This window comes from Homalodisca vitripennis, chromosome 2 (genome assembly GCF_021130785.1).
Source record: "Homalodisca vitripennis isolate AUS2020 chromosome 2, UT_GWSS_2.1, whole genome shotgun sequence".
Taxonomy (NCBI): domain Eukaryota; kingdom Metazoa; phylum Arthropoda; class Insecta; order Hemiptera; family Cicadellidae; genus Homalodisca; species Homalodisca vitripennis.
Genome location: NC_060208.1, coordinates 29664552 through 29689274, shown reverse-complemented (window position 1 = coordinate 29689274; position 24723 = coordinate 29664552). Strand labels below are relative to the sequence as shown.

At 33.8% G+C, this 24723-nt stretch overlaps 1 protein-coding gene across 1 annotated transcript in view; it reads left to right on the top strand.

Annotated features, from left to right (window-relative positions):
- Positions 1 to 18698, top strand: part of LOC124353753 — a 54359-nt gene extending 35661 nt beyond the window's left edge. The window contains exons 6-9 of the mRNA XM_046803742.1: positions 1963 to 2053; positions 2531 to 2708; positions 4195 to 4354; positions 15864 to 18698. Of these exons, the coding sequence (XP_046659698.1) occupies positions 1963 to 2053; positions 2531 to 2708; positions 4195 to 4354; positions 15864 to 16108 (674 nt within the window). The 3' untranslated portion in view covers positions 16109 to 18698. The remainder of the gene's footprint in view (positions 1 to 1962; positions 2054 to 2530; positions 2709 to 4194; positions 4355 to 15863) is intronic.
- The last annotated feature ends 6025 nt before the right edge of the window (positions 18699 to 24723 follow it).

Below are 24723 nucleotides of genomic sequence, written 5' to 3'. Positions count from 1 at the left end.
ACATGGCTTTTGGGTTGATCTAGCAGTGAGTGAGGAGCCTGATCTAATCACAGAACATGACATTGACTGAGTTGTATAGACATATTCATGTAAATTTCTAAAAAATGTGTGTAACTTTGTCATCATAGTAATTAGAAGTCTCATTTTATCATTAAAACTAACACTAGATAAATATTATGTGACTTGTTACTGTGTTTTAGCCCTACAATCATGCTGTTGAAATCGCATAGAACAAGAAGCCAAAAAACCGTATGTGGCAGATACGCTTTTTGGCTTAGAATCGCTTAAGGTACACTTATGTAACTACAAGTATTTAAATGATAAATGAATTTTTTTACTTAATAAACTATATTTTTAGATTCTGGATACAATATTACAAATTGCCTCAAAAAACCAGAACTTAATATTTAAATCTACTGCTTGGCAATGAGCAAAAGAGTAAAGTCAGCCTAGCTCAAAATAGGCCAGATGTCAGATACCCTTTTCTTCCTTAGCAGGGCAGTATTGGCCACAGTAGTTTGTGACACCCTTTTGTGGTTACCCTGTATTTACAGTATGAGAATCGTGATTGTGGTTCGGTTTCTCCAGCAGCAATGAACATACGCGTATTAAACTACAAGACCATTCTAACTCTACAGAACTTGTTAAAGAACTTAAATAGGGAGTATAGCTTATTACTTGAATAGTTGAGCTTGTGTAGAATAAACACTACTCATCTCTTTCTAAAAATATCTCTAATTTTGTGTAACATAACATTAATTTCAAAGTAATTTTTATTGATCCTTGCAGAAGTAAATGAACAAACGAGAGCCATTCGAAAAGTGTTCGGATTGGTACCTCAGCTGATGAACATTACAGGACAGTGAAACTTGGCAAAAAAGAACTTTGTACTCTAACTGACGTATTTACAAAGCTTGATGAATCTGCGATATTGTCTCAGTGGCAATATCAGTTCGTTTCCACAGCTGTGTATGCGTTTCGTGGTCTTCATCGCATACTGGTATCTCGGGAAACACAATCAGAGTACTTGAATCCAGACTTGTCAAACACTCGAATGCTTGGAGATAGTGTAAACATACTTACGAAAAAGTATTACGTGTCTTCAGTGACGACTGTATGAGTCATACGTACTTTCATTAAGTGGTTTAAACGTTAAGAAGGCCACATAAGTGTCAAAAGTGACGAGCAGTCTGGAAGCATTGAATAGAGCAGTATTGTTGGAAGGCCCACGACGCGACGAGTGAAAGTGATGACAGCATTGAAAAGGTGTAGGAATTGGTGACGGAAGATGAATGATTTACTATATAATAAATCAGTACAAATTAATGAATCGGTGTTAGTTCCAAAATACACATTTTGCACGATGCTTTGGATTTGAAAAGAGTTTTTCAAAGTTTTTCCTGAATTTCCATTCATCTAGAAAAAGAAATAGTGCTAATTAATTAATTAATTATTTTGTTTCTCTAAATCAAATATCAACTGAAATAACATTGTTATCAAGATGTAGGAAAGATAGTTCAAAATGGAAAGCAGAATTTTTTCGAAGTTCCAAAAAGGGGCTTCAAAACTTATTACGAGGATTGGAATTGGCGCTGGGCGAAGTTTGTGTCTTCAAGAGAAAATTACTTTGAAGGATAGTAAGTTGCAGAATAGTAGGTCAAACCCTTTACTTAAAAACACCAAACCGTATACTTTATGAATACATCTCGTATTCATCCACACTTCTCTCGAATTTATAAAATCCTTTGCATTTGTTACATTTGACGTCCATCTCCAAAATGAGGAGACGTTTTTCATTACAAAACTAAAACAACAGAGTACTATTGTGTTTATTTGGAAGAGCAAGACATATGTAGTTTAATAACTGAAATAAAGGATCGTTAAAATATTGATGTGATATATCTCTCAGATGATTTTCAGATTTACATCTTGCAGTTATTGTAAGTGTGTGTATTGTTTTAGCCTGGAAGCACGTAAAGCTAATGGAGGTGACGGTATCTCCAGACCCTGACAACCCCCATGTCATGGGTAGTGTCGCTCTTGTCAAAGGAGGGTAAGTTCAACTTCTTCCTTGACAAATTTTTCCACGTAAAATATTTAATTTCATCAACCGAGTTCCTCCTTTATTTTTATCCACTGCCCTAATCATTCCACATTTATCCCCAGACTTCTTAATGTTTCTACCTCTTTTTGTTCATTCCCTCTTTTATTTCTTTTTTATTGTCGAATGGTTTAATCGTATTTTTTTTTATCAAATCAAGATATTTTTGTATCATTTTGTTTGTGTTTTACCTTATATTCCTATAATACTTCTGACTATTTCCTCTTTTTTTCATCATTGGTCCTTCTTAACATCTCAATTCTGATATGTTCAATATTTTTTACATTTTATTAGTAATTAGCTATTGTGTTGCACCCCATCATCCGAAGTTACATTTTTGCTATTATGCTTTGAAGTGTTGAGTATGTTTACGTGGAATTCGATAGATGATACAGATTATTACGTTATATCGTTACCGTCGTTTGACAGTTGCAGAAACCGTGATTTCATAGCCATCATCCCTCACCAGCCGGCTCGATACAGGGACCGTCATAACGAGGTGTTTCTAGACTTCGAAGCCTTTCTACTGAGCACGATGAAGGAGCGATCCACACTCTGGATACACTCCCAGATAAAGGCCTGCATGGACGCCTCGGATTGTCAGCCGGTACGTAACACTATCACTGAATTTATTTATAGTGGTATCTTATCCTGAGTGGTATCCTTAAGTGGTATCTTATCCTGAGTGGTATCCTTAAGTGGTATCTTATCCTGAGTGGTATCCTTAAGTGGTATCTTATCCTGAGTGGTATCCTTAAGTGGTATCTTATCCTGAGTGGTATCCTTAAGTGGTATCTTATCCTGAGTGGTATCCTTAAGTGGTATCTTATCCTGAGTGATACATTCAGGATTTGAGATTGATGGGGCAAAATCCATTATTCCGTATATCATGTAAAGAAAAGACTTGTCTTTTAAATTTATATGAATTTAGAACATTGATATTTAAACAATGGGACTTAGGTCCACATTTCCACTTAAAACCTTTTCAAAGTTTGAAAGTAATGTCGTGTATTTAGTTTCAAACAAAAGGATAGTTTGTACTATTGCAAGCCCTCCTCAACATTGATTTAGTAATACGTGAGGCTTATCTCCATCTACTAAATCGGGATGAACATTCTGAAACAACTGGCAATTCATTGAGTTGGATTTAGAGCCGACACAACTCCATCACTTTTTATTGTATTAGTTCATATCCCAAGTTTGGGTCCAAGGGGTCCGGACCCTCTTCCCCCCACAAATTTTGAATTTGTTTTCAATATTAATCTTTTAGCAAACTATTATTATTATTTAAATCATGCAGTATTACTATAATGACTCTTACTTTAACTTTACATTCAGTATTACTATAATCGCTCTTACTTTAAATTTATTACCAAATCAGTTTCAACTCAATTTAATATGCAGCCGCTTAAAGTCTGACTTTTGTTTATTAAGACGACTGTCTTTACGAGCTCTATTTGCCGAGTGTCTAGACAAGTGTGATAATCAGCTTTTCCCACATATTTTCGTTTGTTGAAAGTGTTAGGAACACTCCCTCTGCCAAAATGTACTGGTGAAAGATCGTTCTCAACACTTAAACGGGTCAAGAGCTTTTTAAGGGGGAAATGGGAAATGAGTGGTTGACTGCACTTACCTTACTTTCTGTTCACTACTGGAAAATATCAGATTCTCCAGAGCAAGTACTAGATATCATGGCCCAGAAGTCAAGAAAAGTTTTAATTTTATAAAACATCTTTTACATATTATCATTTCTCACTGTCCATTTTTAAACTATGTAATGTGTTTTGCAGACAACAACAGCATCTTTTTTGTAATATATTACTACATAAGTCTAATCAATTTCAATTATTAATCCTGCACAGCAGTGCCTCCACAATTATTATGAGTATCAATCGTTAATAAAACCAATTTAAAGACATGAAAACTTTGAGCAAAATTTTGCTTCTTAAATTTCAAAGTTTACAAAATTGGAGGCCCCCAATTTCGTCTTGACCTCCCTCCCAACTTTCTTATAGTTTCCCAGTAATTTTCTATATCTGGTTTATTCCTTCTTGTTTATTTCTTGTAGTCGGCTTATCTTCTCTTTTTTACAGGAGTACTGTCTCGACTTGTTCGAGCCTTCGGGTCAAGGACGCAAGAGGAGAGCTGTGGACGTGAACATGCCCAGCGGCATCCCTTCCTCCCATCTCCGGAACAACACCCAGTACACCAAGTTCCAGGAGAATATCGAGTACACAGTACTCATGCCTGGCGGTAAGATGGTATAATATGTGCTTTTGTTTTAAATCGTTCTTGGCCTTAGAAAAAGGAAATCTACCCTGAAATGTTTCTATCCTTATTTTTACGTAGTTTGAAATTACACAATTTTAGTCTTTGGTTGAGCTCTGGATAAAAATTTTTCGAGAATGTAGCACTATTCATTAGTTTTTTTAACGAAATTTACTGTTATACTGATCTGCTGAGCGTTAGCGAAGCCATAACGAAGGTGAACGGAAAAATTGTAACCGCAGCCTGTCTTTCTCTGTGACACCTCTAAGATAGTTTTGAGTTGAATGATTCAAATTTAGCACGTACTTTATTTTTTCTTATAGTAAGACCCCCCCCCCACAAGATTGTTTGCACAGAAAATTAAAAATATACAGGTTTCACTGAAATTAAGCAATCTGTGCTTAGCACTGCCCTGCATAATGCATTGCACTGAAAATTCCACATTCCCGGGTATTCCTATTGACGAGCCCTAGCGAAGCACTAACTAGTTATCTTCACTGGCTCTAGTTACTTACGTCAGTGTGACGTCTACGTTCGGATTTTCTTTAGCTTTAGAGTTTGAAGAATATGAGAACATAAATCGGACTTGACCCTTCATTTAAGAATCTTGCATTGGGGGTCGAGAGCTGATTCGTGAAGTATGTTAAAGGTACAACCTAGTTTGTCATTGAATTTACAGAGGAATTAATTAGTACCTGCAACAGAAACCCCTCGTATATTACAAAACTAAATTTGGACAACCACATCAAAGATGTTACCTTATCTTTATTTTTATAATCAGATGGACAAAGACTAATATATAGGAATGTATTGAGCATTTTGTATTTAAAATGGTAGAATATTGTTTGAATCGGAGAATATGTGTGAACAATAAAAAAAAACGCGCGCGTGCGTGCACACACACAGTACAGACGCCTTGTGTGTGTGTGTGTGTGTGTGTGTGTGTGTGTGTGTGTGTGTGTGTGTGTGTGTGTGTGTGTGTGTGTGTGTGTGTGAAATTTAATTTGTGAAAGTAAAAGAAAATGTAACTGATATGCATAAAAAGAATAAATAACTGTCGTACACCTCCTTATTTTTAATTTTAATCGGTTAGCTACAATAGTAAAAACCGCCTAAGAAATTGTATCGATCATTTAACATATAATTAACATAAATTAGTAATGTCATATTGCGATGTAGGTCTAGGCTGGTAGTAGCCCATAATCAAGTAATCTAGTGTGATTATATTTAAGTAAACTAGTTTGACAACATTATGTCGGTTTTGTCTATGAGTTTGGAAATATTTGAGAAATTATATTTGTAGAAAATGAATGACTATAACAAATTCAAATTCAGTACTACAAGGTCGATACAACCAAGAACCAAGGAACCTTCAATATGTATGTCTAGGTTAATAAACTTATGAATGGAATTAATTTACAAATTATTTTAGGCAATAAATCGTACTATTTTTCAAACCAACATTATATTTATATTACACACGCATTTTAATACAAAGTATAATTGATGTTTATAATATTTCTTTTAAGGAATTTCGTTTTTACAAATTTTAACACATTTCCGTAAAAGCATAATTCCACCAAACTCAATACAATAATATTATGAATGCGAAAGTGCCTTTGCTTTGCTTTCACGCACAAACTATTCAAACGATTGCACTGAAATTTTACATGGACATTCTCACTATCCCTGAGATGAATAGAGGCCTATTCTTATTTCGAAAATACCTCCGGACTACGCTTCACTGGTCTTTAAAGTAGCAAAAAATGACATCTTGGTCTCTAAAGTTGTGAAATACTAATTATAAGAGCATGTCAATATAATCAACTGTTTTATGTAAACATTGTTTATTTTCCATTTGTTTACATTTATAGTGAGTACATTTTCTAAAGAATAATGAATATTTTTATCGCCGATTTAGATTTCAGCGATTAGGTAAGAACTCATTTACTTTACAAAATGCCCTAAAACATAAGATGGCCAGAAATTGACACCGAATTTGAAGCAGTCGGAAAAATTATGAAAGATGAGTTCGCTGGACTGTGCTTTTGACCTTTCAATGTCAAGTCCAGTTCTAAATGTTCTAAGGTATTAACAATATTTTACAGTTTATAAAGAAACAAACACGTAGTTTAATTGATAATGTACTTTTAACTGTACACGTTATAAATCATATATATATATATATATATATATATATATATATATATATATATATATAAAAGTACACATACGCAGCTCTGAGAAGCCTACTTTTGTCAAAAGACAACTAATTTACGTTTCATGACAGTCGTTAAATGTTAAGTAAACGTATATATATATATATATATACTTTTAACAACTGTCATGAAACGTAAATTAGTTGTCTTTTGACAAAAGTAGGCTTCTCAGAGCTAGCTCAGAGTTTGTCAAAAGACAACTAATTTACGTTTCATGACAGTCCTTAAATGTTAAGTCAAAGTGTATATATATATATATATATATATATATATATATATATATATATATATATATATATATATATATACTAGCTGTTTCCCGCGGCTTCGCACGCTTTTCGTAAGTTTTGCCCGCGTATGAGCATTTCTGGTTGAAGTAAATTATATTTCCAACCCCGATGTAGATTTTACCTTGATGTCACGATCAAGAAAATATGTCAAAAATGTATTGTACATGCATAATGTATTTTATTACAAAGTGGTCTACCACTCAACCTTTAAGTTCAACCAAAAATTTAGTTTAGACAATTATACATCATAACTTAGCGCCTTCAAATAGTGTTTCACTGTTTAATATACGTATCTATCTCGTAATTGCAGGTTATAATGTGCAGGCGCTTTGAAAACTTTTCTTCATTTTATTCGTTTATATTCACGACATAAGCGAATAATTCAGATAATAACTATCCTATCTTCTAAGTTAGACTAAATTACGGATACATGTGAAATTTGATTGAAATTGGTTCAGTCGTTTTGGAGTTTATTGGCAACATACATCGTGACTCAAGTATATATATATATATATATATATATATATATATATATATATATATATATATATATACTAGCTGTTTCCCGCGGCTTCGCACGCTTTTCGTAAGTTTTGCCCGCGTATGAGCATTTCTGGTTGAAGTAAATTATATTTCCAACCCCGATGTAGATTTTACCTTGATGTCACGATCAAGAAAATATGTCAAAAATGTATTGTACATGCATAATGTATTTTATTACAAAGTGGTCTACCACTCAACCTTTAAGTTCAACCAAAAATTTAGTTTAGACAATTATACATCATAACTTAGCGCCTTCAAATAGTGTTTCACTGTTTAATATACGTATCTATCTCGTAATTGCAGGTTATAATGTGCAGGCGCTTTGAAAACTTTTCTTCATTTTATTCGTTTATATTCACGACATAAGCGAATAATTCAGATAATAACTATCCTATCTTCTAAGTTAGACTAAATTACGGATACATGTGAAATTTGATTGAAATTGGTTCAGTCGTTTTGGAGTTTATTGGCAACATACATCGTGACTCAAGATTTTTATATATATATAAGATATATATATATATAAAGTAGGCTTCTCAGAGCTGCATATGTGTACTTTTTTGATCAGGAGAGACACAAAATTAGCTATGTAACAAAAAATACTAACATCTTAAATTATAATAACCATAAATATACACGTTTAAACATATTTTATTGATCGTGGGAAGAAGGCAAACTCAGCATTGGCGTTGGAAGTACAATTCATTTGAACTAGAAGTGCTCCTAAAGGTGCAAACCCAACGAAATTGCGCGCGAAGCCTCAAGTAACTTCTAGTACATTTTATAATGCGTGCGTCCACTTTTCATTTTGGACATCTGTCATTTAGAGTGAGGTTGGTATTGGCAACACTGCAGCTCAATGATCCATTTCTCAATCGCATGTCTTAAGAATCTCTTTCAAAATCTTCAATTATAATTTTGTGCTCTTAAGACAGTTCTCAATTTTTATTAACATAAAACTATTAGGATCGCTTATTTTCTAGTCAATATGTTAAAATCGTGTAAACCCCATAATTTTGAATTATGTTTTTATAACATTAAAATAAAGAATCTATGTTATCAAATACAGTACACTATTTTTCAGAACCATTACTTGTTTGAACTAAAATATTTTTGAGATTTATAACTATGAGCAAAAAGTGTAGCTGTAAATGCGAATATGTATGGCAAGGCTAAATTATTATATAGTAAAATTGTAAATTCAGTTGTTTTGCTAATTGGAAAATTAGAAGCAGAAATCACATAAACCATCAATAAGGCTCTGTTTTGGAGCAGTCATGTTCCTAACGAGTAGCAAGCCCGCTGCGTTATACAGTAGAACCTCGGTTAACCGAGCCTCGCTTAACCGAGACTCCCGGGTTAACCGAGGCCGTCCTCGGACGATTTTTTTTTATTTAAAAAGCAAAAGAAACACGCACAAACTACGTACAGTAATGAGCGTTTGGGTGCTCCTTTTATCGCAATACGCACGCTAGCCTGCAATGCGTTAAAACTACTGTACAGTAAATTGTTGGCAACTGTTGTGTTTCCTCGGCCAAATATTTGCGTAGCTTAGCGCTTATCTTTGCCGAATGCATACGCACTGTCACCCGACACCGCTCGCCAGAGCAGCTGCAGGTGTTGTAACCCGACACCGCTCGCCGCCGGACCAATGCGAACTGTTTCAATGCCGAGACGCGGACTGAGCCACTCGCTCTCCCCACCACCCCGATTCGACTCCGTAGCTTATTGCGCATCTAGTGGGCTGTCCTGGTGTACAGCTTCAGCTCGGATGTGTTCGTGCATCATCGGTCTGGCCCGAAGACGCCATTTCGTCTCAGTGGCAGTCCTTTGTTTACTTTTACAAGTCAAGTGTCTATCACTGTTTTTTTATTGTGTGTTTAAGTGCAGTTACAGTAGGTGTAAATGAGTGCTAAACGCAAACGTGTGTCGTTGTGTCCTTAGAGACTAAAACTAAATGCGATTCGTCGTCTGGACAATGGTGAGTCAATAAGAACAGTCGCTAAAGACTTGGGTGTTGGTGAGGTTACCGTCGGAGATTGGAGGAGGAAGAGGGCTGAGTTAGAAAAATGGGGTGCTCAGAGCTTAAATTCCAATTGCAATTCAGAGAGAAAAACGTTTAAAAAAGTGTGAGTATGAAAAAACTTCCGAGGCTTTATTCTTATGGTTTTCGGAAATGAGAGCAAGGGGAAGTCCAATAAGTGGGCCTATTTTGCAGGCAAAAGCGCTAGATTTCCATAAATCTTTTGGCGATGGCGATGAACCTTTTACCGCTAGTTCCGGGTGGTTAATGCGATGGAAGAACCGTTTATGGAGTGCGGCAACTTAATATATCTGGGGAAAAACTTTCAGGTAATGAAACTGATGTGACAGTTTTTGAAGAAAAAAATAAAGAAAATTGATTTTGAGTGAGGGTCTTACATCCGATCAAATATTCAACTGTGATGAGACAGGCCTTAACTTCAGAATGTTGCCCTCAAAAACTTTAGCCAGTCAGCAGGAAACATCAGCTCCTGGTATAAGAAATCTAAAGATCGAGTTTACAGTTTTAGGATGTGCCAATGCTGCAAGGAAGTTTGAAACTCAAACCAGTTGTAATAGGCAAGTATAAAAAGCCACGTGCTTTTAAAAATACTAATGTGGACACATTTCCCAGCACATACACAAACCAGAAAAACGCATGGATGGACTCGCGGATTTTCAAAACAATGGTTTTTTGAGGAATTCGTTCCAGTCGTTGAAGCTTTCTTGGAGAACAAAAAACTCCCTCGCAAGGCCCTTCTTATTCTTGACAACGCTTCGTCCCATCCAGATGCTGATGAGCTAGTCAGCGATGGCATTAGAGCCTTATTTTTGCCTCCAAACGTTACTGCCCTCATCCAGCCTCTAGACCAGGGAGTTCTAGAAACTTTTAAGCGAAACTACAAAAAGAGGCTGCTTAGAAATCTACTGGAGAAGCTAGAGGACGGGCTGGGTGTCACTGATGCTCTCAAGTTAATCACAATGAAAGATGTTGTCTACTGGGTGTCAGAAGCTTGGGATAACGTTAGGGAGGACACTATAAGAAGGTCATGGCGCAAAAACTTTTCGGAATTGAAAAGGCAAGCCGCCAAGAGACAGCTGCTCCTGAAAAACCAGCCAAGAGCATGTCCTCCTGAAAATGAAGAGCTTGTGAATCTTTGTAACCACCTTCCAGTGGCTGAGCCCATCAGTGCAGAGAGGACATCAGTGAATGGATCAATGGAGATGAGGATCAGGCCCTAACTGATGACGTGATTATCCAGATGCCTCAACCAACCAGAAGATGATGACAAGTAAGTTTTTGATTTTTTATTTATGCAAAATTTTAACATAAAAACATAATCCAACATCAATTTTTTAACACAACTACAGTATATTTGTTACACTTTAGTTAAATGTTGCCCATTCATCAATCCAAAAACTAATTTCATACCAATTCCAACTGCTGCCTTTTGATTGCGTTACGGTTACGTAAAACAAAAGTTTTTTTTACAGCGATGAACCTGATGGGGCGACTGAGAAAATATCACATACAGAAGGTCTAAGAACGATCGAGGGAGCACTGGCATACATTGAACAACAAGAAACCGCAACAACAAACGATTTAGTTTGGCTGCGACGCTGGCGCAACAGGGCGGCTAGCCTAAGATCCTCTAATCTAAGTCAAAAAACAATAACTGATTTCTTTGGGAAAAAAGATTAGCTTACTTTGTTTATTTTTGTACAATGTACAGTAAATTAATTTTCATTTCTTTGATTTAATTTTGTAAACAGGAATACTGTACTGTAACTAAACTTCTGTACATTGTGTAGCCTATATCATACGTATTCAGTTGTGCAATAAATTGAGTGTTATATTAAAACAGTGTTTAGTATTGTGAGTGTTACCGTTTCCTCTCACGTTTTATTGCGTACTAATAACATTTCTTGTACTAATAAACTAAACAACAGTTCAGTTAATAACTTTTGTTCATGTTTTAGTATATCTTGAGCTATTTTTAGCCCCGGTAACGATTTTTAGGTTACGTTCCGTGTTATCCGAGGTTCGCCGTATCCGAGGGTACCCTCGGTCCCAATTACCTCGGTTAACCGAGGTTCTACTGTACCACAACTCAAGCGAAAAGTAAGGGCGCACATAGGCCTACTATAGGTTATTAGTCCAGGAGAAATAGCAGTTAAAAATGGTCAAATAAATAAATGTTTTCTTACAACAAACTAATGGCACAATTTAGTCAAATACATCATAAATAAATAAAAAAAACCATTCCGAACCAAAATCGTCTATTAGGGGGTATAGGAGGGGTGGTTTTTAGGGGTGAAAATGGTTTTTTTTTTGCAATTTGTGAGTAAACAATGCATCTTATTGAAAAAAGTTAAATGTAAAAGTTGTTGGAAATAAAAAAATCTACAACTTTTGTAGTAATCATTTTTGCCCTAACCTCAAAAATTCCCCCAAAAAATTCAAAAAAACCGTTTTTTTTGGTTTTTAATTTTTTTCTTTTACAAAAATGGTTCGATTGAGCTGAAAGTTTGATGAAATATACTTTGTGCTATTCTAAAAATACTGTATTTTTTTCATTAAGAAATATTTAGCCGTTATAATAAAATTTCACTTAAAAAAAATATTTTGATAATTTTCAATCACCATTTTGAAACATTTTTTTTAATCAAAACAGGTTCTCTGACGGCTCATTATTTTAGTTTTTTTGTCTATTTTGAAGAAATAAAATAAAAAATATGTAGTTTAATTGAAAAAACTGCAGAAAAATTGAAAATAAACAAAATATTGACATTTTTCATTATACATTGTATTATTTACGTGGAAAAATTGTTATTATTTATTTAAATTATAATTTTTTTTATACCAGTGCTATTTGTAAGCATTAGGCAAAATAATAATAAATTATGCATATTTAACAACTAAGTGGAAATTTTTAAATAAATCAAAAAACAGGATTCGAGTCTTAGTAATTTTTTTTTAATTTGTATTTTCCATCATATATTTTTTATTTCTTTAAAATATTTTTTACAATTCTTATTGAAATTAATCAAGAAACCATTATTTCTTTCCAAAAGTTTTTTTTGAATATTTATGTTTTTTTTTCAGTGAACTTAAAAATATAAATATATTTTTTTCATATTCTACGTCATCTGATCGTGATTCATACCATATTCTACTCAATTTTTTCCCTGCTTTTTTTAAATGTAATGATTGTATCTTCTTTCATTGAAGGAAACACAAGATCGTTATCAAAACTATCACTCAATTTTTTTTAATGTATTTAATGTTGGGATATCACCATCAAAATCTTCTTTAATTTCGTTAAGGGAAAATTGGCACTCGGATGAATTTTTTTAAAGTAATACACGCAGTAACTTATGAAATCTTTAGAATCTACACTCGCTGTATGTCTACAAGATGTTGAGCTTGTCCCATCATAAAAAGATGACATGCACCTATTATGATAATAAGCTTGAACTTCATCTGATTCTTTGAGAAAATTCAGTCTAACTAACAGACTTTTATTAAATGATTCTGAAACATCTCTTCCCTTTAAAGTCGATAAAATTTTTCATTAGTCTCAGCCTTCTGCATGCCGCGAAATGCTCTATTTTGGTTACAAGGTTCTTCACAAAAAACACAATGATGCTCAAAATTAAAATCACATGCTTCTTTCATAATCTTCTTCCCAATAGATTTTGATCGAGGTCTATTGTATGCTGGTCGACAACCATCATGAATGTGTGCTTCAGTCAATTTCTGAAATGTTTTGTACCGCTGATCTTTGCTTTGTTTACTTGACGAAATAAGAGTATCTATCCCTCGACTTTTTATTTTCACCAAATCTCCATCGCGGCTTTTACAAATGATACAAGAAGGTACCTTTTCCACCATTTACATGAGTCTATAAAATGCAGAAAGCACGATAAAATTAGTATACTGAAAATACGTAAAAATTACTAGATAAATAGCATGCGTAAAATTGTATGCACAGAGACAAAGATTTATGATCTGTATTATTTTTAATAATTTTTATTGAATAATTTGTATAACATTTTGTTTTGCAAAAGTTTTACTTACGATTTGTATTTTATATGGACAAAAATCTTGCAAATTGCTAATCACGAGGCTTATTTCACGACACTACTCCAATATAACTTGACTGACGACAAAGCAGCTGTTTATTGAATGCTTAGAAACATACTGAGACCCGTATAATAGAAGAATAGGATTGACCCCGCCCTTTTACTTCAAGGACACTATTATATACCTGTAATCCAACTTTCACATTCAACAATGTTTCTAAATACTTTTTCAAAATATTCGAGAATTCTTCAACATTAAAAAAAATTATAATTTAAATAAATAATAACAATTTTTCCACGTAAATAATACAATGTATAATGAAAAATGTCAATATTTTGTTTATTTTCAATTTTTCTGCAGTTTTTTTCAATTAAACTACATATTTTTTTATTTTATTTCTTCAAAATAGACAAAAAAACTAAAATAATGAGCCGTCAGAGAACCTTTTTTGATTAAAAAAAATGTTTCAAAATGGTGATTGAAAATTATCAAAATATTTTTTTTAAAGTGAAATTTTATTATAACGGCTGAATATTTCTTAATGAAAAAAATACAGTATTTTTAGAATAGCACAAAGTATATTTCATCAAACTTTCAGCTCAATCAAACCATTTTTGTAAAAGAAAAAAATTAAAAACAAAAAAAACTGTTTTTTGAATTTTTTGGGTAAATTTTTGAGGTTAGGGCAAAAATGATTACTACAAAAGTTGTAGATTTTTTTATTTCCAACAACTTTTACATTTAACTTTTTTCAATAAGATGCATTGTTTACTCACAAATTGCAAAAAAACCATTTTAACCCCTAAAAACCACTCCTCCTATACCCCCTAATAGACGATTTTGGTTCGGAATGGTTTTTTTTTATTTATTTATGATGTATTTGACTAAATTGTGCCATTAGTTTGCTGTAAGAAAACATTTATTTTTTCAATCAGGTAATACGACTGGACTATATAGGCTACATTATAATTTATTGTTTATAAGTAAATTATTGCAACAGTTGTTCCCAAATTAATCATTTAATGCCCTATCTTGAAAATTTGGTCGTAATGAGCCTGTGGGTCAACTACTCAGCAGATTGAATTTTGTCCTGTACCCACGCACTCATTTTATTTCACATCTTTTGGAAATATTAATAATTGGATCTAAACTGTGAAGTTAACGAAGCGAAGTGTGTCACACGCAATTACGCATAGTGTATATTCTCTCCGTTACTTAAAATTCAAAATATGTCTTATTTGGGTCTCAAGATTCGATTAGATAAACCAAGTAAGGAAACGAAACGCTGTGACGCTGAAACTTGTTTTATTTCAATTCGTTAATACGCACACAATTTCGTAGGCTTCGCACTTGTATTACCACTTCTGGTTCGAGTGAACTGCATTCCCAACGCCAATGTTGAGCTTGCATTGTAGATGTCTAACGTTGTGCTCAACAGTGATTGCAGAAAAAGTAGAAATACGAAGTGTTGTTACTATCAAGCTTACCCAAGACTATAATATTGTTACTATCAAGCTTACCCAAGACTATAATTGTTACTATCAAGCCTACTCAAGACGGAGACGAATCCAACAATTTATAGATCATCGGTACAGCCGTTCTTGAATTATAAATACTGTCATTAACCAAACTTTGTTTGGTGTATATAGATATACAAAAAATTCGATAGGCAAGGTTAGGTTTGAAATTAAGCATCATATTTTAGAACGTGTATTGAATAACACGATCTGTGATCAGACATGTTTGTAATGTACCAGATCTGTACCACCACACAGTAGCGATGGAGTACTCCTGCAGCGCATTCCTGGTGATCTCTGGCGCCCTTGGATCATATGTATTGAGTAACACTTGATCTGACATGTTTGTAATGTACCAGATCTGTACCACCACACGGTGGCGATGAAGAACTCTTGCAGCACATTCCTGGTGATCTCTGGCGCCCTCGGATCATATGTATTGAGTAACACTTGATCTGACATGTTTGTAATGTACCAGATCTGTACCACCACACGGAGGCGATGAAGAACTCTTGCAGCACATTCCTGGTGACCTCTGGCGCCCTGGGATCATATGTATTCAGTAAGACTTGATCTGACATGTTTGTAATGTACCAGATCTGTACCACCACACGGAGGCGATGAAGAACTCTTGCAGCACATTCCTGGTGACCTCTAGCGCCCTCGGATCATATGTATTCAGTAACACTTGATCTGACATGTTTGTGATGTACCAGATCTGTGGAGAACTCTTGCAGCACATTCCTGGTGATCTCTGGCGCCCTCGGATCACATGTATTGAGTAACACTTGATCTGACATGTTTGTGATGTACCAGATCTGTACCACCACACAGTGGCGATGGAGAACTCTTGCAGCACATTCCTGGTGATCTCTGGCGCCCTCGGTTGTCTCCTCTTCGTGTCAGCCTTCCTCATGTGTTACCTGGCGTCTCGGCTTCAGTCAGCGCTTGCCGCGGCAGGTCACAGTCTGTCGATAGACGCGATGGTGCGTGAACATTCTCGCAAGCACTCGTTCGGTTCCGAGACCATGACATACACTGGGAGATCCATACTACAGTAAACACTGGGATGGTGGCAGAACGACGATACTGGACGACCTGGAAGACTGTGCAGTTGAGAATACTCTACTCTGTCTTGGTAAATCAAAAAGTATCAATAACCGATAAAATCGTCCATAAGGCTCAATTTCTGCAAAGATCTATAACTACGCCTCAATAGCTAAGGAATTCTCTTCAAGCCGTAAGGAAAAGATATATTGAACATTTTCATAGTTAGGTATACGTTACAACATCAAAAACAACATGCAGCAATAAATTAATAATCGGGATAAACAAAAAGGATATTTTCATTATATATTTTGTACCCCTTCGTTGAAAGTAGGGCCTATAATGAAAACATAACTAAGTAAGACGGTTCTAACAATGCGACCTCTTCTAAACCATCTCACCGAGTGTCTATCGTATTTTTGTTCTGCCATCAAAACTAACTAAGGTACTGGTATTTTTCTGAGATCTGATGTTTATATATCTAAATGTATCACAGCAAACCAATATTAACAAATAGCCAATATTAAATTTACAATTCACTATAAAAAAAGTTTTGGGTCTTTGATTTGCAATCTGGATAAGTTAAGAATCATATCATTTTTGAAGTACAATATCTTTGTAGGGTCCAATAAGTGGAATTGATATTTTATTTCCAGACTGGAATTCAAAACATGTCATAAATAAAAGCATATTATATCATAAAATAGGAACATTACTGCTCCAAAAACAGAGCCTTGTGGATGGTTTCTGTGATTTCTGCTTCTAATTTTCCAATTACTAAAACAGTTGAATTTACAGTTTTATTGTATAATAAATTAGCTCGGTTTTCTTTATCAAGTCACAATATTAAAACTATAATTCATCCTCAGTTCTGTGTATGGCTCAGATCTCAGTAAAAGTCCCCTCTTGGTTATTTAATGTACAAATCAAACTATGGATCAGCTGTTCAAGGATGAAGTGTTACAAAAATTAGGACTGTATTATTTTAAAAGCTGAATCTTGAGGCTGGAGGTACAGGTTTTTTATCTGTGCTGGAGGGCAAGAGGGTTGGGTGATCAGTCTGTGTTATCTGTATATACACTGTTAGGTTTTTACCGTAATTTATTTTTTAGTTTTTAAGTTTTGTAATTAGGTCAGATGCTTAATAAAAATAGGAGTAAAACAGGTTCTAGTAGCTTAATATATGTATAACATTTTATACTTGTTACTTTCTAAGATTCCTCAATAAACATCGAGTTTTAAAGTTTAAAAAGAGTGAAAGTAAAATTAAGACATATGATAGTGATTTTAAATCTAAAAGCAAAAAGGCCATGGTTAACTAAAGCTCTTTTTAAACTATTTATATAGTAGACACATGTTTGGACATTAAGACATCACATTATTTTTTTTGTTAGATCCATCATCAGAATGGATCTGGCAAGAAGTACAGAAGGTTATTAAATTGTAAATTGAAGATGGCTTGATGCTGAAACGTGTCTATAATATAAAAAAGGGGTGTTTCAAAAGGTTTTAGTATCTATTTTGTATATTAATAGGTTCATATGTATTTAAAAAAATTATGCTTTGGTTTTAAAGTCATCTTAAATTTTGTCATGTCAATCATGTAATACATGAGATTTTGGATGACTTATACCATAATTTTTTCTTATTAATTAAAATTGATAAATGTAATCATTTTTAATTTTTATTAATCAGCCCTTCAATGTAAAGGTTATATTATGATGTTATTACATCACATCTGATGCGGTCAACCTGGAAATTATATTTCTGTTGCTTATTCTCAGGAAAAAAGATCAAAAGCATCTGTTACGAAAATACTAATGGATTTACACTTTGTAATGTAAAGTTTGTTGGATAATATGTTTTAGATGCAACTTTACTGTGATAATCAAAATAGAAATTATACTGCCTATTATTTATTAATAGAGAATAAAATATAACCTAAATAACAACTACAAATTTGAAATGTCATCAAAATGTATAAAACAATACACTCTGTCTATAGTAAAAATACACATTTGTATTCAACTGAATCCTTATATAGCATGCTTAGTTAATCAATAATTGAATTATAGATATAATAACCAACGTTAAATAGTTTGGATTATTGTTAAAATATTTTAAATATGATTATTCATAATGATAACTAGAACAAATAATTATACTCATTGTTTCCCACAACTATGAGGATATAATGTAATTATTAAATTTATGTTGCAAATGGTTTGACACACAGTTTTGTGATTTTCTTTTAACTGGTCTTAAGTAAAATTATTGTTTTCATTAATTTTCTTATAGCATTCAATGTCACATACCTCAATAGTCATTGACCTCAAGTTAGCAAATTTGCATCAAACAATATTACTGTATATAATAAATTCCTTAAATTTTTAAAGTTTTAATGTCCGTTTATTTAAGTTTCTATTTCAATTATTTGGTAGTGAATTCTTATAAAGGTCGGCAAATGTGCAATTCAGAACAAAACGGTTTAATAGTTAAGTATACACATGTAATATGTAGTTTATTCATAAAAATTACAATGTTTAGGGAGGATTTTGTGATTTATTAACCAAATGAAATGTAACAAATAAAGTGTGCTTTTAAACCCTTATAGTGTTCATATTCTTTTATTTCCATATGTATCCCACAATTTTTCTACTCTTCAAAATTGTTCACAACAATTTAATTTCCAGACAGATTTAATGTATTAAACCTCAATATATAAAAATTTTTAAGTCAATATTTTTTCTCCAAAATCATTGAAACTACCTCTATTATCAATAAAGTTACTAAAAAAGGTATAACAAAATAATTTCCCCTGGTTTTCACCTTGAATCACTGCCATTTTCACTCTCTTTCACATGCTCTAGAACTCTTGATAATTTGTTTTGCATCTCAGAAGTAATAGAGGTGTACTAAAACATACTTTCTATTGAGTCACAGCTGTTAAAAATCTAATGCTATTAATTCTTTAATTTTTGAATAGAGTCCACATGTAAACTCATGGTTAACTTCTTAGTTTTAAATTCACAATGCATAATGTATGTATTTAAAATGTAGTGGACAATTTTATATTAACTACTATATTAATGTTTAAAAATTTTGGGGTATTCCAATGTGGTAATAGCAGATACAATATATAAAAGTATATTTGTAAATATGGTGTTAGGTACTAATGCAAAACTGGTGGTTAATGGAAGGTTGTAACATGCTACAAGGTTCAATCTACGATATTACATTATTAAAAAATTAAAGGGACATGTGTCATCACTGGTTTTAAAACTTAAATAGGTGTTGAAATTATTGCAACCAAGAATCACAGCTGTACAAAGAGTCAAACTTCCAGCAATATTTGTGTTGAATTTTATGAACATAAAATCAACAACAATTACAATACGATCTGCCACAACCTTCAGGGTGACTGTCGAATCATTTTCTGTCTCTCATCACTGTGCAGAATTGATCATGTATTTTTTTCATGCTGGCAGGTCTATTTTGGATGATTTCCAAAGGTTTTATCAAACTACTTTGAGATATGTTTTTTGCTCAAAGTATACATGCATTCATGGGGGTTTCAGCATGAAATCGTGATTGTGATATTGTGTAAAAAATAAAATTGCCTCACAAAGACAATAAAATAACTCGTTTTCTTAGCTTATATCAAGACGGCCAAAAAGTGCAAAAATTTAAATATTGAAAATTTTAATTTAAACTTAAAAAAATAGTAAAGAATAAGTTTTCCCCGATGTGTAGCACATTTCCAGGTAATGTAAATTTGTACAAAATATCACAAAATTTTGAGTAAAAATTTGTTGGTCATTTTTAATAATTCATCTACAAAAAACCACAAGCATTTCCACATGTTTTTTTTAATGAAATCGTTACAGTTTAATTTTCATTTAATTAATTTTTTATTTTTTCTAAAAGCTAAATAAATTTAGAATAATAATATGGTAACTAAAGATGGTTTTATGTAATATGTTTTTCCTAAGACACAAAATTTTAGTTTTTCATACAAAAGTCTATTCTGCAAAATAAAGGGCAAAACTTTGTAGGAAAATCTTTCAAACAAGCATTATTTATTTGTCAAGTAAATATATTGGAGTTTACAAAAATGTTCAACACTGTAATTACCTCCATTATTTTTTAAACAAAAAAGTTAGGTGAAACAGGTGATAGGCATAGAAAAATGCCAGTATTGCTTAATTAAAACAGTATCTAAATATGTAGGTAGTAAATACTCTTAACGGAAATTGTATTCATTTTGAAGCATTAAACATTTTGAGGTTTTACAAAACATCTATTGTTTAACTGTGTATTTGCTTTCTGGCTTGTGAGGCAATGATTCCAAAAGAAAAATACACTTTTTTCAATAACAACATCACAATTGTGTACAACATGAAAAGTATACTGTAATCTTTGTGTTAGAAAATGACACACAAAAATCATAATTGGAAGTGTCTAAGTCCACCAACTTTTTATGGGAAATATAACTATATTATGTTTTGTCATAATGTAAAACTTTACATCTATACATTTTTATTGACATAAGTTTTAGTCCAAACAAAGCAAAAATATAGTTCAACCATCTAGCACAAGCGCTCTGGCCAGTTTACAGTTACAGTATTTCTAGGCTTGCATTTTGCTTTAAAAAAGTGTATATATTGACAGCCCTGTCGGACCACCATGTTTTATTAAGTTAAATCAATTTAGAGTAAAAAAAAAGAAAACTTGTTTTGAATTTTTAATGTAACAGCATCTAATATAGCTGTATACATAATCGTTTATAGGTTTGCAACATATTTTGTTATATTTAATATTTATACCGAAAAAAGAGGGATTAGATTAGGCAAATAAAAATAAAACTAAAAAAGGAAAATCAGTAAATTACAATTACATAGGAGTGTATTAAAATTCAGGCAATTGGGTGTTTTAGCATCAATTGTGAATTCAAATTAAATTCTTCCGACAAAAGAGATCTATCATGATCTCCCTCCCCCCAAATCAACATCTATTTCAGTACACTCTCTAGGCAAGCTTTGACTAATAAACTAAATAAACATCTGAAATAAAACTTACTTAATAATATATATTGTAAGATAAACAACAATGCATAACACTCATACATACTTCCTAGTTACCCAGTAATCCGTCTAACCCTAGGTAGCAATTTACAATAATTACAACTCACGGAATACCCGCTCTATCACTAGACTCTGAGAGTATACACATCCTGCCACTGACTGACTCACTTACTGTCTGCACTCCAAACAATCAGTCCACCGGCAAATGGTCTTGTTCCTTGGCCAAAGCTTTGCCAACGATATCCTTTATGCTGACCGACTTGATCACAGTGGCACTCCTTCGCCACACTGTAATGTGCTGGGCATTGTTAATGTTTATTAAGGGCTAAAAAAAAGGTGGAATGACTAAATCACTTCTTAAGCTCCGCTGAACCTACAATGCTAATTTTAACGGAACATGGTCTCAACTCTAACAACCTTAAACTTACAAACATTGCAGGTTACTCACTGTTAGCACACTTCAGTAGAGGCAATCATGAGCTAGGGGGGGTAGCTATATACTTGGCAGACACTTCAACTATCACTGCAGAAGAGATTGATAAATCTGACCATTGCTTGGAAGGCGAATGCGAATCTGCATTGGTCAAACTAAATGTAGTAAACCAATCAATCTACATAATAGGAATCTATCGACCACCAAGCGGATCAGTTAATCAAGCCATGGATATTCTATCAGAAATTCTCACTACAACGCATGCAGAAAACAAATCATTGGTAATAATGGGAGATGTCAATATCGACAGATTAAAATTAAACTCCGACAACAAGATCTTTGAAGAAGAATTACTTTCTTATGGAATAACAAGACTTCCCCTCCCAGCTACTCGAATAACGGCAACATCAAAGACCTCTATTGACTGCATTTGTACAGACATTCAACACGGCAATATGGACTATACAATAGTTGAAGCCGGAATATCGGACCACACAGGTCAAATATGCAGCCTTCCAACTACACTAGAAAATACCAGAAGAAACCATAGTTCTTTTAACCGAAAATTTAATACAGAAAACCTTGACTGTTTCAAAAGTGAGCTTGTAAATGAGGACTGGAGTTGTGTACTCAAGGCTAACGATGCTGAAGAAGCTTACAACGAATTTTTAACGGCTGTGACAAGAACTTTAGATTATGCATGCCCAAAGAAAAGAATCAGATTTAAACACAGTTCTAAGCCAAAATTAGTTTATGATGATGAGGCTAATCAGCTGAAAGGTGAATATCTTAAAGCTTTTTACAAGTATGAGATGACAAGAAACCCAAGTGACAAGGATAAAATGGTATCTGCTAAAAGAAAATATAACAACAAACTCAGACATCTCAAACTAAACAGCACAGAAGAACTCATAAATAAATCAAGTAACAAATCAAAGGCTCTTTGGAATGTCATCAATGCAGAAAAGCAATGTAAGAAAAAGCAGGACCACCTTACTCGATTAGAAGTGAATGGGAATATAGAAGAGGATCCGACCCGCATTGCTAATCACCTTAACAAATATTTTGTGGAAATTGCTGACTCCACACTGAAAGAAAGTCGAAATCAGCTACACAACCCAGTTATTGTAACTCCTCTGAACAGTAACCAGAACTCAATTATCACCCCCCTTACTTTAACTCCAACTGATGAAAATGAAGTACTGAAGACAATAGCTACCCTTAAACCTACACTATCTTCTGGCATAGATGAAGTTCCAGCTAAAGCTATAAAACTCTGTGCGAATCAATTAGTAACACCACTGGTCTATATTATTAACAAATCATTAAGTTTAGGCCAATTTCCTTCTGCTCTCAAAATTTCAAAAATTTATCCGAAATTCGAACAAGGATCTACTACAGACCCAAAAAATTACAGACCTATTTCACTGGTTTCAACTTTCTCTAAAATAATAGAAAAAATTGCTCTAACAAGAATGTTGAATCACCTTGAAATGCATGATCTATTAACCAAAAACCAACATGGTTTCCTTAAAGGAAGATCAACCATAAGTGCAATAACAGACATAGTTGAATGTATTACAGATCAACTGGAAGTAAACAACCTTGTTTCAACAGTGTTATTGGACTATAGCAAGGCATTCGACTGTTTGGGCCACGATCTAATACTGCAAAAACTGACTGGCTTGGGATTTCGAGGGAAGGCAAGAGACTGGGTAGCTAGCTATCTGAATGACCATAGGCAGTCTGTGGAGGTGCCAAAACATTTATTGGCAGAAAATCTACATTCAGATCAAATGCACTACCAGTAAAAAGAGGAGTGCCCCAGGGCTCTGTTCTTGGTCCTTTCTTGTTTGTGCTTTTTACAAATGACTTTCCCAGTTTTATTAAAAATTACAACATAGAGGCAACAATGTATGCAGATGACACTACATTAATTATCAAAAGTAACAATTCACAAGACCTGGTCACAAACATTACCTCAACTACTGACAAAGCACTTCAATATTGCCTCCAGAACGATTTAGCTATCAACCCTAAAAAGACGATACATATAAATTTTAGTCGCAGACAAGATGACATACCCGACATTCCTAACATCTCTACTGACCAACAAGCAAGACTGCTAGGATTAACAATAGATGCAGATCTCTCATGGACTAATCATGTGGATTTACTGAGTAAAAAGCTAAGCTCAGGAATCTATGTTATTAGAAGAGTGAAGTGGATAGGAGGTTTTGCTGCAGCTAAAGCAGCATACTACGCTCTAGTAGAATCCCACATCCGCTATGGGATAACTCTGTGGGGAGGGACATCTGAACAGAATCTAAATAGAATTCTTGTCCTCCAGAAAAAAGCAGTAAGGGCATTAGCTGACTTAAGCCCATCAGAGAGCTGCAGAGAAACCTATAAATCGTTGAAGATCCTAACGGTCACAGCCATGTACATACATGCAGTGGTTGTGCATGGGGACCAACTGGGACTCCCTAGGGGTAAGGATATACACTCCTGCAACACAAGAAGAGCTTTGGACTACCACCTTCCCTTGCACCATACCACCAAGTACACAAAACAGCCATCTTATGCGGGGCAGAGATTCTACAACTCGCTGCCAGATTTCTTGAAACGCCTAAGAGGGAAACATCTTCATAGACAACTACAAAGCTGGCTGATAGAGCAACCAATATATACAACTCAAGAATTTTTTGATTTGATTTGATCTGTAAAGCAAGAAACCTCAAGATCATAAACTTTGTAAAATTGACGCCATTACATATCCTTGTGATTTTGTAAATAAAGAGATTCTGATTTCTGATGTTATATTGAACATATGAGACAGGAAGTATTTTTATTTCCTCTAAAATTGTTGGGAGTTGGTGTAAATCCACACTGTGTACAGCTTATAAAGGGATAATTAAGTGATCTCACTGCTGCTTGACAAAATGATCATATCCTTCCTTCTACCTCAATTTTAATTTACTGAACCGAGTGCATTTTTTTTATGGCTGCCTAAAAATTAATCAATATTTCTCCCATTGCCTCTGAATGCTTCGTGAATGGTTCACAAACCCCTACCTCATCGAACTTCGAGCCATTTGTATACTATCGAATT